The 14,201-nt window shown below is 43.0% G+C and overlaps 1 protein-coding gene across 1 annotated transcript in view; it reads left to right on the top strand.

Moving 5' to 3' along the window:
• POLN (DNA polymerase nu) overlaps positions 1-14,201 on the top strand; it is a 137,625-nt gene that overhangs the window by 1,668 nt on the left and 121,756 nt on the right. The window contains 2 exon segments of the mRNA XM_081579010.1: positions 1,422-1,541; positions 4,410-4,554. Coding sequence (XP_081435136.1) covers positions 1,422-1,541; positions 4,410-4,554 — 265 coding nt within the window.

Below are 14,201 nucleotides of genomic sequence, written 5' to 3'. Positions count from 1 at the left end.
CCCAGGCTTCAAGGTTGAATGCTTTCTTCCTTTTGGTTTCTGCCCCGCCAAGGTTGGTGCAGTGGTTTGTGTAAGCTTCGGATAGGGTGAGATTTGTGCTCAGGTTTTTTGTTTTCCTCTGATGGGCAAGGCTGAGTGAGGTGGTAATCCTGTCTGCTGATGATTGGGTTTGTATTTTTGTTTTCTTTGTTGTTTGGATGAGGCATCCTTCAGGGTGCTACTGGTGGTTGGGTGATGTTGGGTCTTGTATTCAAGTGGTTTCCTTTGTGGGAGTTCTCACTATTTGATACCCCCTAGGGTTAGTTCTCTGATAGTCTAGGGTCTTGGAGTCAATGCTCCTACTCCAAAGGCTCAGGGCTTGATCTCTGGTCAGCAATGAAGATTCCACAAGTGGTTTGTTATGTTATTAAGTGAGATTAAAACAAATACCCTAAAACCAGAAACTAAAGATGAACCCCAGACAAATGGCAACTACAAAATCAGGCAAATAATAATTAAAATAACGTAATAATATACACATATACATGCACACCTGTAAGCAAAATCAAAACAGTCCAACAAAGATAAAGTACAATAGATTGACCTGGTGAACAAAGGAAACCGAAAATTAATCTACTAGTTAAGAACAAAACTAACTAAAGCACAAACTGGAAAACAAAACTAAGCAAGGTGCCAAGTGGGGAATAAAGCAATGAAAACAGAACTAACAAATATGTTGAGAGGAAAGGAAAGAAAGAATAGATATGCAAAGTTAAATAGAGGTAGATAAAGAGGATTTATATACATTAATGATTAACTGCAGGAGGAAAAGAACAGTAGGAAAAACAAAGGAATAAATGTAGAAAAAATAATAGGTTTTTAAAACATTGAGAAAGTGGGAAGAAAAAATTATAGAACTGCAAAAGCCCAGTGTAGAGGCAGAGGTTTATAGCAGCAATAAAAAGTTGATTAAAAAAGCTTACTAGATTTCACAGTGCCAATAACAACTACATCAGGGGTGGGGGTGGGGGAGGAAGAAAAAAAAATTCAAAAGAAGCTACAGAACAAGTCAACAAGAATGCATGTTTTTTTCAAGTCACAGCTGTCAGGGTCCTTTCCCTCGCTGGGAGTCAAAGTCGACCTCACCTCCCTAGGATGCCCTCCCACACTGTGCTGGTCTCGACCTGCTGTGGGGGCAGCTCAGATTCTAAGCTGGTCCCACTCCTGTGTGTTCTTGCCTCCAGTGTCCACACCCATCAGAACTAGTGTGTTTTCCTTTGTGGGAGCTCTCAGTGTCCTTGTGTATATTCCTTAGACAGTCTGCCTAGTGGATCGTGTGGATTTAATCTGTAGCTTGTACAGCTGGTGGGAAGGTTTTGGATCTTCTTCCTTAGCCACACTGCCCCTGGATTTCAATTGTGGTTTTATTTCTACCTCTGCAGGTGGGTCGTCCACTGGGGTTTGCTCCTGAGGCTGCCTTGGAGGACTTGAGTTTGCCCCAGCGAGGGCCAAGTGTGGAGGTGGTGCAGCTGCTTGGGTTGCAGGGGTTCTGGCAGCACCAGGTACCTGGGAGTTGGCAGCTAGGGCAGCAGGAAATACAGTGCTTGGGAGTGTATGGCAGCCAGTAGTGGCCAATACACTCCAATATTTTTGTCTGGAGAACTCCCCTGACAGAGAGGCCTGGCAGGCCACAGTCCACAGGGTGACAAAGAGTTGGACACGACTGAAGTGATCCCAAGTGCATAGACGCAAGACTTTTTTTTTGCCTTTGGCAGCTCTGCCCCAGTGAGGGTTGATTGTGAAGGTGGTGCAGGGGACCCTGGTAGTGCCAAGTGTGCAGGGACATGGACTGCCTCAGCCGCAGGAGTTATGGCCATATCAGAGTCTTTTTTTCAAAGACGGGCAATCAGAAGTCCTCTTTGGGTAGTCTTTCTCCGTAGCTCTGCCCATTCGGGCACTTAGAGGGCTCCCAGGGTAAAGGCAGAGGAACCAGAGATCAAATTGCCAACATCTGTTGGATCATTGAAAAAGCAAGAGAATTCCAGAAAAACATCTGCTTTATTGTTTATGCCAAAGCCTTTGAACTGTGTAGATCACAGTAAACTGTGGAAAATTCTTTTAAGAGATGGGGATACCAGACGACCTTACCTGCCTCCTGAGAAATCTGTATGCAGGTCAAGAAGCAACAGTTAGAACCAGACATGGAACAACAGACTGGTTCCAAATTGGGAAAGGAGTACCTCAAGGCTGTATATTGTCACTCTGCTTAACTTACATTCAGAGTACATCATGCGACATGCTGGGCTGGATGAAGCACAAACTGGAATCAAGATTGCCAGATAAGCAGAGGAGCAGATAAGCAGATGACACAACCCTTATGGCAGAAAGTGAAGAAGAACTAAAGAGCCACTTAATGAGGGTGAAAGAGGAGAGTGAAAAAGTTAGCTTAAACTCAACTTTCAGAAAACTTAAGATCATGGCATCTGGTTCCATCACTTCGTGGCAAATAGATGGGGAAACAATGGAAACAGTGACAGACTTTATTTTCTTGGTCTCCAAAATCACTGCAGATGATGACTTCAGCTATCTGAAGTCTAAAAGATGCTTGCTCCTTGGAAGAAAAGCTATGATCAACCTAGACAGCATATTAAAAAGCAGAGACATTACGTTGCCAGCAAAGGTCCATCTAGTCAAAGCTATGGTTTTTCCAGTAGTCATATATGGATGTGAGAGTTGGATTGTAAAGAAAGCTGAGCACCGAAGAATTGATGCTTTTGAACTGTGGTGCTGGAGAAGACTCTTGAGAGTCCCTTGGACTTCAAGAGATCCAACCAGTCCATCCTAAAGGAGATCAGTCCTGAATATTCATTGGAAGGATTGATGCTGAAGCCCCAATACTTTGGCCACTTGATGGGAAGAACTGACTCCTTAGAAAAGACCCGGATGCTGGGAAAGATTGAAGGCAGAAGGAGAAGGGGACGACAGAGGATGAGAGGGTTGGAGGGCATCAGTGACTCAATGGACACGAGTTTGATCAAGCTCTGGGAGTTGGTGATGGACAGGAAGCCTGGTGAGCTGCAGTCCACGGGGTTGCAAGGAGTTGGACACGACTGAGTGACTGAACTGAACTGAGGGATTCAACGTTTCTGCAGGACGGATCTCAGCAGTGCTTTGACTTCAGTGTGACTAAATATATCATGACTGACTTTCAAATGAAATTTCAAAATTCTGTGAAAATGATTGCTCAAATGATGTATGACACTTTTAATCTCTTAGGCATGAAAATACTGAAAATGTTGGATTGTATTGGTTGGGATATAAGTGTAGTATTTGGACAAATAGAAATTATTTTAGGAGTAGAGGTAAAATAATTTGAAGTAACCTATTTATCAGTTATTACATCAAATGCTTCTTGATGGCCTGGTTTATATGTGGCCTGTGTTACACACTAAGTAAGCTTTATGGAGACAAGAGAAGATTTAGACACTACTTTCAAGAAGTATTACTGCTCCAAGAATGTGTTACCTGATTGTTATTGTGGAATGCCTATCTAACAACTATACATTTTAAGTGGTCCTATAGAGGTTTTTTTAGGTGTAACCGTCAGAAAATGGGTATGTTTAGGTGACAGATGGGCCTCAACAGTTTCTATAATTCATTGAACAAGTATGTTTTGCCTGTTACTATATTTGTATGTCATTTAGCATTTTGTATTTATTAAGTATGTCTTAATATGCTTGAAAAATCTGTAGCAGTAAATTTCATCTAAGACTTTGCTATTCACTCCTCATAAGTGACCTTTTTTTGTTCCTTTTTTTCCCCTCTGCCCTACCTTGGAATCAAGAATTTACTTGAAATTTTTCTTCTCTTCAGTAATGCAGAAAAATGTCAGCTCCTTTTCCAATTCATGGAACAGCAAATTCTGTTTAGATTAGTGCCAGATGCATTAGATGTATGACCACCTACTTGACGATTTGGACTGCCCCTTTAGACCTTCACCCACTGAGCCCAGGGGGCCAGTATAGTTGAGCAGTGGAAGTGAAAGGATGTCAGGTTATGTGTCTGTCATAATAATTCAGTTAAAAGTAAGTTTTATGTTACTAGATTTGTATGTTTGAAGACTATAACAGCTGTTTGTTTCAAACCTCAGGAAGTAGGAAATATTTGAGTAGGTTGCTTGCTTCAAAATTGGTTAACTAGGAAATACTGATACATTCCTACCATATGGTATTAGCATAATACCCAATGGAGCCTCTGAATGTTTTGTTTTCTTCTTAACTATCCTATCTGTATTATGAGGACAATTGATACCTATTTGTTATAGTGGTGAATATAGTAATTTTTATGAATGTCTTTACATAAAAATTTTTACATGACTATTTTGAAGTCTCAAAATTAATATATGGGTATTATGTTTATCTTATGTTTAGGATTTTATGAAAATGGAAAATTGTGAGGCATTTGTAGGCTTTGACCTCTGTAAGATACCACTCTCCAGTGTTGCACAGAAGATTATGTCTGCTATGCATTCAGGTGATTTAGTGGAATCTGAGAATTGGAGAGAGAGTGAAAAGAGTGAGTAATTTTTATGAACCTTCATGTTTTTTGTTACCTTGAATTATTCTTAAGACTAAGTTTTGAAAATCATTGACCTTAAAAATAAAAATTACTTTACTAGCAAAAATGAGTTTGCTCGAGAATAGCAGAGAATTGCAGTTTTGGACAAATATGGTATACAAAGGCCGAAGGCAGGTCTAACAAAGGAGAGGCACGTCATTTTATAGAGAAAAAAGTGGAGGTTCGGAGGAGTTGTTCTGAACCAAAGTCCACTGGAGAAGTGAAAGTTCAGAGTGGGGATGGTTTCTGTCTGAGGCGGTGGGGTGGTGGCTCCTTGTAGGAGATGCTAGGTTCGTTTTCCTGTGGGGACCGTGATTGAGTCTTCCCCGACTTGATTTTTAGTGGTACTGCAGGAGAGCTCCCCCTTCTGGCCTCCCAACTCCATTTTAGTGAAAGTGCAAGCTGCTCAGTTGCCTTAGACTCTTTGCGACCCCATTAGACTATACAGTCCAGGGGATTCTCCAGGCCAGAATACTGGAGTGGGTAGCCTTTCCTTTCTTCAGGGGATCTTCCCAACCCAGGGATCGAACCCAGGTCTCCTGCATTGCAGGCGGATTCTTTACCAGCTGAACCACAGGGAAGCCCAAGAACACTGGAGTGGGTAGCCTATCCCTTCTCCAGCGGATCTTCCTGACCCAGGAATTGAAACAGGGTCTCCTGCCTTGTAGGTAGATTCTTTACCAACTCAGCTGTGAGGGAAGCTCCCATTTTAGTGAGGTTTTGCCTTATTAATTTTCAGGAAATGAAATGTAGCAGAGTGTTTTATAGAACTTCGTGTTGTGTAGGGAGGTTTCTGCCTACAAATGAAGGGAGCCCCGCTCCCCCTTGCTTTGCTCTCATTCAGTGTTGGCTGAGCTTCTGCTCACTGAATTTTACATATTCTTAGCCCTTACTGCTTTTAAAATGTAACACACTCTTCCTTGTTTCAGGCATTTCTGCCAGACATTCCCTTAAAATCTGGACCAGATGTTCAAGTAACCTCAAAAGAGAGGGGCTCTTTCATAGTGCCCGTCCAAGTGTTGCTATACCCTTAGCTCTTGGGTCACTGAGCCTGTATTTGCTTGTAGTTCGTGGTGGAGAAGAGAAGTGTTCTTGACAGTATGTATATTATACCACTGTATAGATGTAATATACACTCCTAACACGGCAAAGATCAGTGGATCTATGTGTATGTATTGATGACGTGGTACAAAAGTGAAAGCAGTGGCATATCCTCACAAGTGTGACTGAAATGGTTGAAATACCAGGGGTTTTTTTTGTTTCGTTTGTAGTAACAAAGCAGTTTTTATTTAAAATTGTAAATATGGACCAATAATTTGTTTTTTTCTTCTACAGTGTAGGTAATAAGTGAGTGAGATATAATTAATTTCATGGAGATGAAATAATTGAGAAATATTGACAAACAGTGCAAAAGCTGTTATAAATGTAGTTTGTTGATTAAGATATAGTAATGCTTAACATTTCTACCTGTTGATAGCCATGCATCTGTTGCCCTTCTTATAGAAGTCACTAATGAACTGGTAAGAATTTGGGGGTATGGACTACATACCTAGCGACTGATAGTGTTTTAGGGGGAATGTTGCTGCTCGGGAAGTAAAGAAAGTTAACATCAAACATCAGAGAGCTTTCTCCTTTACTCTGTACTTGCTTTCCAAAATGAAAGAGCAGTGTACGCTTGACAGAACTTGAAATACACCTTCCTTCAAAAACTGGTAAGAATAATAAAAGGCCTCTGGAAGCTATAATGTGAGTCTCTGTTGAGAAAAATTTATCACAGTCAGCCCATCTCATGAACTGTCTTGTCATGCTCTTAAATTACCTTGCTAAATCCTAGTTTTCATAAATTTATTAAGATGATAAGGTATTACTTTTCTGTCAAGTGTTCTTGGATTTGGAAAAAGAGTAGAATTTTTACAAAGATTTTGTATCTCTTGCTGTGTAACCCTGTGAACTCGGTGACGTAACACACATTGGTTATCTCATAGTTTCTGTGCGTTGGGAGCCTGAGCAGAGCTTAGCTGGGCCCTCTGCAGGGGTGCTGTGCAGGTATCAGTCAGGGTGGAGGCTCATCTGAGGCTTGAAATGGGCAAGCATTTGCTTGTGAGTTCACATGGTGGTAGGCTCTTGGACTGAGGGTCTCAGTTTCTTGGTGACTGTTGGCTAGAAGCCACCCTCGGTTCATTTCCACGTGGTTTTCTCCTCGGGCAGCTTTACATTATGGCAGCTTACTTTTTCAAAGCCTGCAAGAGAGTAATCACAAACATTCTGTCACTGTTGCTGTATTCTTTTGGTTAGAAGTAAGTCCACCCACACTCGAGGGGTTACACAAGGGTGTCAATGCTGGATGACAGGGGTCATGGGACCACCTTAGAGTCTGTCTGCCACAGAGTCCCGCCAGTTTTATTCTGATTTCATGTAAATCTGAAAGTTGGATTGCTAATGCGTTATTGATGATTGATGCTGAACCTGAGTTGATTCCTAGACTCTTGTCATATGCTGAACTGTTATGTCAAATCCTTCTCCTTTATAAGTAAAATACTGTAAATCAGCATTTCATTTCTGAATGCCCATCTCATACCAAATAAATATCAAAATTGAACTCAGAAATCAATGGAGATAAACTACTAATATTTGCTTTTACAAAATTATAATAAGTAAAACCGAACAGTGTTAAATGTCACTTTGGGATCTAATTTTCTGATCTGCTAGACCAATTGAGGTATACACTTCCAGTAAAGATTGGACTGTGTATATCCTCTTGCAGCAAAGTTAGTCTTTATTTTAAAACCCTTTGTGGTAAAAAAAACAAAAGATGCAAAAACTTAAAATACAGCTTAATGAATTAATATAAAGAGGAGAGCATATAACTACTACTTACTTTGCCAACATCTCAAAATTTCCTTCTCAATTAAAATTCTCTTCCTGCTCAAAGGTAACCGTTCTCGTGGTAACCGTTACTCATCCACCACACCAGAGTCCGTCCTTCTCTTCGGAAGCACGCCGTCAGATGATGTGGCTCAGTGACCTTGCAGTCAGGTGTGGCCAAGTAGTAGCTTCCTGTCTCTATGGTGCATTGTTGCCAGGGTAGGCCTGAAGACATCTGCCTTGCTTCCTAGCTGGCCTCTTTCCTTTCCTCCAGTTGGAACCTGAAATGGCTCCATTCCATCCTGCAAATGACAAGCGTCCTACAGGACTATGGACCAGCATGATGGAGGGGCCCCAAGTCCAGAGCGTCTTCATGAGACAACTGCTCCACCAACTGAGACCACTCACCTCAGAACAGGAGAGAGAAATAAACTTGTTGTTAGGCCATTGTATTGGTGGGTCTTTTGTGACTGTGGCTTAGCTTCTTACTGCAACTCATATACCTTTAAAGTAGATGCAAAACTGAGTTCACCTGACTTAGATTTGGCTTCTCTGGTGGCTCAGACAGTAAAGAATCTGCCTGCAAAGTGAGAGTCCTTGGTTCAATCCCTAGGTCGGGAAAATCCCCTGGGGAAGGAAATAGCAATCCATTCCAGTATCCTTGCCTGGAGAATTCCATGGACAGGGAGGAGCCTGGTGGGATACAGATTGCAAAGAATCAGACACGACTGAGCAAGACTTAAATTTACATTGTCGTTTCAGTGTTCAGTGATGCCACTGAAAGTATTTGAGAAACACTGGAGGAGAAATATTTTTCAGGGTGATTTCAAGGGTGTCAGCTGGCCTGGTGCTATGGATAGTACTATGCATTTGATTAAACATATAGTTATTAGAGTACGTCTTTATTTTGTCTAAATACCTATAGAGATCAAATAACATTTTCTAATACATATTTATCCAAAATCTTTTTTAACTTTAATAGAGCTTAGAGGTGAATATGTTTTTTTCCTAGTAAAATAAGAATAGTTTTATAGACATTACAAGTTAATACTGACTATGCCAAAGCCTTTGACTGTGTGGATCACAACAAACTGTGGAAAACTCTTAAAGAGATGGGAATACCAGACCACCTCACCTGCCTCCTGAGAAATCTGTATGCAGGTCAAGAAGCAACAGTTAGAACCGGACATGGAACAACGGACTGGTTCCAAATTGGGAAAGGAGTACGTCAAGGCTGTATATTGTCACCCTGCTTATTTAACTTCTATGAAGAGTACATCATGCAAAATGCCAGTCTGGATGAAGCACAAGCTGGAATCAAGATTGTGGGAGAAATATCAATAACCTCGGATATGCAGATGACACCACTGTTATGGCAGAAAGTGAAGAGGAACTAAAAAGCCTCTTGATGAAAGTGAAAGAGGAGAGTGAAAAAGTTGGCTTAAAACTCAACATTCAAAAACCTAAGGTCATGGCATCTGATCCCAGCACTTCATGGCAAATAGATGGGGAAACAATGGAAACAGTGGGAGAATTTATTTTCTTGGGCTCCAAAATCACTGCAGATGGTGACTGCAGCCATGAAATTAAAAGACGCATGTTCCTTGGAAGAAAAGGTATGACCAACCTAGACAGCATATTAAAAAGCAGAGACATTACTTTGCCAACAAAGGTATGTCTAGTCAAAGCTATGGTTTTTCCAGTGGTCATGTATGGATGTGAGAGTTGGACTATAAAGAAAGCTGAGCGCAGAAGAATTGATGCTTTTGAACTGTGGTGTTGGAGAAGACTCTTGAGAGTCCCTTGGACTGCAAGGAGATCCAACCAGTCCATCCTAAAGGAGATCAGTCCTGGGTGTTCATTGGAAGGACTGATGCTGAAGCTGAAACTCCAGTACTTTGGCCACCTGATGTAAAGAGCTGACTCATTGGAAAGACCCTTATGGTGGGAAAGATTGAAGGTGGAAGGAGAAGGGGACGACAGAGGATGAGGTGGTTGGATGGCATCACTGACTTGATGGACATGAGTTTGAGCAAGCTCTGGGAGTTGATGATGGACAGGGAAGCCTGGCGTGCTGCAGTCCATGGGGTTACAAAGAGTCGGACACGACTGAGTGACTGAACTCAACTGAACAAATTAATACAAGTTTAAGACTTCTCAAGGCAAATATTTGTCAAAATCCAATTCATTAATGTGAAGTGTGTCTTTATTTCCCCCAACTAGTGGAAATCTTTGCTATTTCAAGGACAGATAACATAAAGCTAAATGACAAAATAGATATGATTATTTCATTCTGGTCAAGAATATAGATAAACATTATTTTTATTTCTATTAAATAAATATAAAATCCTTATGTCCAGTCACTTAGTATACCTGCCAGGTATTGGGTTCTAGTTCCCACTGCCCTAATTCAAGTGTTCACTTCTTGCTTGAAAATTTGCAGTACTTCCCTAATTGATGTTAGCTGTCAATTTATTGCCACTTTTGACCTGCCTTTGTGCTGTTGCTGGGATTAGCTCAGATCTTGTCCTTGCTCTCTGCAGAATTTGTCTGTAGAAACATACCCCTGCAGGACAGCCTGGCCCTTGCCAGCCCTTTAATTCTTAAGTCTCATCACTTTCCCTCTCTTTATGTCCCATTCAGATTTTTTAATTAATTTATTTTATAGTAGGTTGTTGTTGATTATCTGTTTTAAATATAGCAGTTTGTACCTGTTGTTCCCAAACTCCAAGTCTATCCCTCCACCCCCTACCTTTCCCCTACCCCTGTACCCAAGGCAGTCTACAGACTCAATGCAATCCCTATCAATTACCATTTTTCACAGAACTAGATGAAAAAAATCTTAAAAGTTTATATGGAGATACAAAAGACCCTGAATAGCCAAAGCAATCTTGAGAAAGAAAAATATCTGGAGGAATCAGGCTCCCTGACTTCAGACTATACTACAAAGCTACAGCAATCAAAACAGTATGGTACTGGATGAAAGGAAATACGGATCAAAGGAACATGATAGAAAGCCAAGAAATAAACCCATGCACCTATGGTCAATAAATCTGTGATAAAGGAGACATGCTATGCAATAGAGGAAGGATAGTGTCTTCAATAAATGAGAAAACTGGACAACTACCAGTTAAAAAAAAAAAAAGAAACTAGAACATTTTTAACACCATACACAAAAATAAACTCAAATGGGAGTAAAGAGCTAAATGTAAGCCTGGATCCTATAAAACCTAGAGGAAAACAGGCAGGACACTGACGTAAGTTGCAGTAATATCTTTATGAATCCATCTGCTAAAGTTATAGAAATAAAAACAGAAATAAACAAGTGTGATCTTAATTAAATGCGAAAGCTTTTGCACAGCAAAGGAACCATAAACGAAGACAGCTGGGCCTTCCCTGTTGGTCTGGTGGTTAAGACACTGCACCGCCAATACAGGGGCTGGTTTCGAGCCCTGGTTGGGTCGGGGAACTAAGATCCCACATGTTGTAAGGCATGGGCAAAAGATACAACACATAGAAAGACATCGCACAAAATGGGAGAGATAATTCGCAAGTGATGCGACTGACAAGGGATTAGTTTGGATTCAGATTTAACTCCAGTTTCCAGAAACAGTGTTTCCTGGCTTCATCCTCTACTTAACCTTTTCTTTCACTCCTTCGTATACATCTCTTGAGTAGTGCAATGATTGCATTTTACAAAGTTCTGCTCAAATGATACTTCATTACCAGAATGCCTTATTAGAAGTAAACTACATTGATTCATTTGCAACTCAGAGAATTTTCTGTGCCCTAGTTTTTGGTTATTTGCATAATGCTTTAACTCTTGCTATATTTTGTGCTCTTTGGAGGCAGGCAAATGTAGTCTCATCTTTGAGGCTATAATGGTCTGATCTGTAAATTCAACTCTTACTGATTTGTAAGAGCTTTCTACAAACATAATACATGTGTGAAAGACTTAACTATTTCTATTGACATTGTATTTTCCTCAGTGTTTTGGGGGGTCTTTTTTTTTGTTTGTAATAATTTAGAAAAAGTTGTTTGTTTTTTTTAAAAAACAGAAAAACTGAAAACAAAGTCCATAATCCCACATTAAAAAATTTTTTTTACATATTTACACACATTCACAGAGTAACAGGGTTTTATATGTACATTGTTTTCTTAATTTTAGGCTTTTTCTTTGCTTGCTAAACCAATCTCCCCTTATCGCTACCCCGTGTTGATAACTTAGCTTATGCCTTTTATGTTTTTGTTCATCCGTTTCTATGACTGAACTCCCAACGCAGGGGGCCTAGGTTCAAGCCCTGGTCAGAGAAGTGTATCTCACACGCCACAACCAAGAGTTCACTTGCCACAGCTAAAGATTCCACAGGCTGCAATGAAGATCAGAGACCCTGAGTGCTGCAGTTAAGGCCTGACGCAGCGAAATAAGTGACCCACCGCACGCGTGCGCACTCACACACACACGAAGCTGTAAGTGAAATACGGATGGCAGCAGTGCAGTGAAGCGTTTACTCGGGTGACTGGTCTGGTTTATCAGTGGGAGCAGCTGTCCAGGCTGCTGAGCAGTCTGTGTATTTGAGAAGTATAGGGCAGTGGAAGAGAATGGCCTAGTAGCCGTGGCTGTGTGCCTTGGGAGAAGACAGAGGCTGAGGGTGATTCACCAGCAACTAAAGGTTAAATGTGATAGCGGGCTCACCTGCTAGCCTGTAGAGAGGCTCCCTGCAGCCCCAGGCCCAGGCCCAGTCAGGCTGGCAGAGCTCCAGAGCAGGCTGGACTCTCACCACAGGCAGGTGTGCTACCTCAAGGTCAGGGCCTTGATCAGGAAGAGGGGCCTGACCCTGAGGTGCAGGGTGGGGACATCTGGATTGGTGTCTTCAAATCTTGAGTCCCAGATACCTCTGGGACTTGCTGAAATAGCTACTCTTCTGTCAAAGGCCAGCCCCCTCCTCTCTACCCCCACAGGAAGCTGCAAGAGGGTTCTGCCTTGAGAAGTAATACTTAGCCCTCAGGCCACCTCCTTGTCTTTTGGCCTTCGAGTCATGACATAACCTGGCCAAGGAGGTACTGGGGCCTGTCAAGGGAGTGGATGAGACTTGGGCTGGCCAGGAGACAGAAACCGTGTAGCCATTGGAACAGGGAAAGTTTAAAGCCTTCCTGACGTAATGGGATTAGTTGCCGAGAAGTAAAGAACTCTGAAGATTACAGTAACAGCAGGCTCGGGAGCAGCCACTGAGAGAGTGTCGAAGGAAGGAACATAACTGGAATGACTTGGCCAGGCGATGTCCCAGAACAGGCCACTTGGGCTTCTAATGACCGTGGGGCTGGGGCGGAGGCTACGTGAGGCATAGCGCTCACACGCACCAGGGCCGACCTTGCTGTCACCTCTGTTGTCCAACTTTCCAATTTCAGACTGAGCACTGGGTCCCCAGTAGCACCAAACTTTGAGAACAGTCACTTGGCTAGCTGGCAACACATCCCCTTGTGCCCTCAAAGGTGCTGAGCTTTGTTCTGACTGGAATCCACACAGGTTCCAGGCATGGGTTTGCCTTTCCCACACACAGGGCCTCAGTGAGCTCCATTCTCCAAGGCTCACAGAGTATTTGATCTGCTGACCTACAGTCCTGCATAGCACTGCCCTGGACATAAGGACCCGCTCTGCAGCACAGGAGTTGCAACTGGCATGTGATCCTGGGACCCATGGGCTCTGTCACAGCCGCACAGGTGGTGCAGTGATGGAGTGGTGGGTAGCAGGTCAGCTCCAGTGACCTCCAGGCCGCAGTATTCCCTGGACATCAGTGACCATTGCAGGATGCAGTGTCCCCAGTGGAGACAGTTAAGGACGCTGGGACCCAGAAGATGGCAGTGGGAGCAGCCCTACCCGCCATCACTCCCAGAACCCCCTCAATAAATGTGTTTTTCTCTCCCTACATTTCTGGGTTCTGCAGGGTTAGTCTTGACTCCCCAGGGGAAATCCACCAGGGGCACAGGAAGAATGCCTGTCTTCAAGCTAGAGTTGCTGCCCAGTCATTTCAAGTTTCTTATACCAAGGGACTGGCGGGCCAAAGACATACTCTCCATCCTGCTAGGGGTGACTTCCTGTTACCAGAAGTCAGGGCTGCCGTCACGTAATGGGGGCAGGAAAGCATCTCCTTGACACTCAGGTGATATGATTGGAAACCCCTCGGTCCGCTGTCCACATTTGACGGTAAATGCAGTGGCCATACGTGAAAGGGGCATGACAACCAGGGACTTCACCTCTCAGGGATCATGATCGGACAAGCTACCAAGACCATCAGAGGTGCCCAGCCAGGGTGAGGGGCCCTCAGGATGGGTAGAGGGGAGTGAAGATCTGCAGCTTTGAGACCAGCTGCAGGACAAGGATAGGCAGTTCATCCCACTAACCTTGCCCTGAAGGTCCCCCAGGAGGAGGCCCAGCAGAGTCCCGAAGGAACTGCTCCCAAACATGTCTGAGCTGTACGTGTGGTGATCGTAGTGAGGACTGTAATGAACAGGGGTGCCCAGAGCCCCCTGCTTATCATCCCAGCTGCTATTGGCAGCACAACCCCTCCTGATGGTTACCTCAGCTGCAAAGAGCTTCTTTGCCCAAGGGTACACCCCTTTCCCAGGAGCAACTGGGTAATGACTGGTGGGTGTGGAGGTTGACCCTCCCAGAATGACTCTGTAGGGCCATGCCAGGTCCAGAGCAGGCCTTCATAGCAATTGCATCAGTCCTTTACTCC

This window comes from Giraffa tippelskirchi, chromosome 1 (genome assembly GCF_054371585.1).
Source record: "Giraffa tippelskirchi isolate mGirTip1 chromosome 1, T2T-mGirTip1v1.2.pri, whole genome shotgun sequence".
Lineage (NCBI taxonomy): Eukaryota > Metazoa > Chordata > Mammalia > Artiodactyla > Giraffidae > Giraffa > Giraffa tippelskirchi.
The sequence above is the reverse complement of the archived record's forward strand: the minus strand, read 5'-3'. Positions and strand labels throughout refer to the sequence as shown.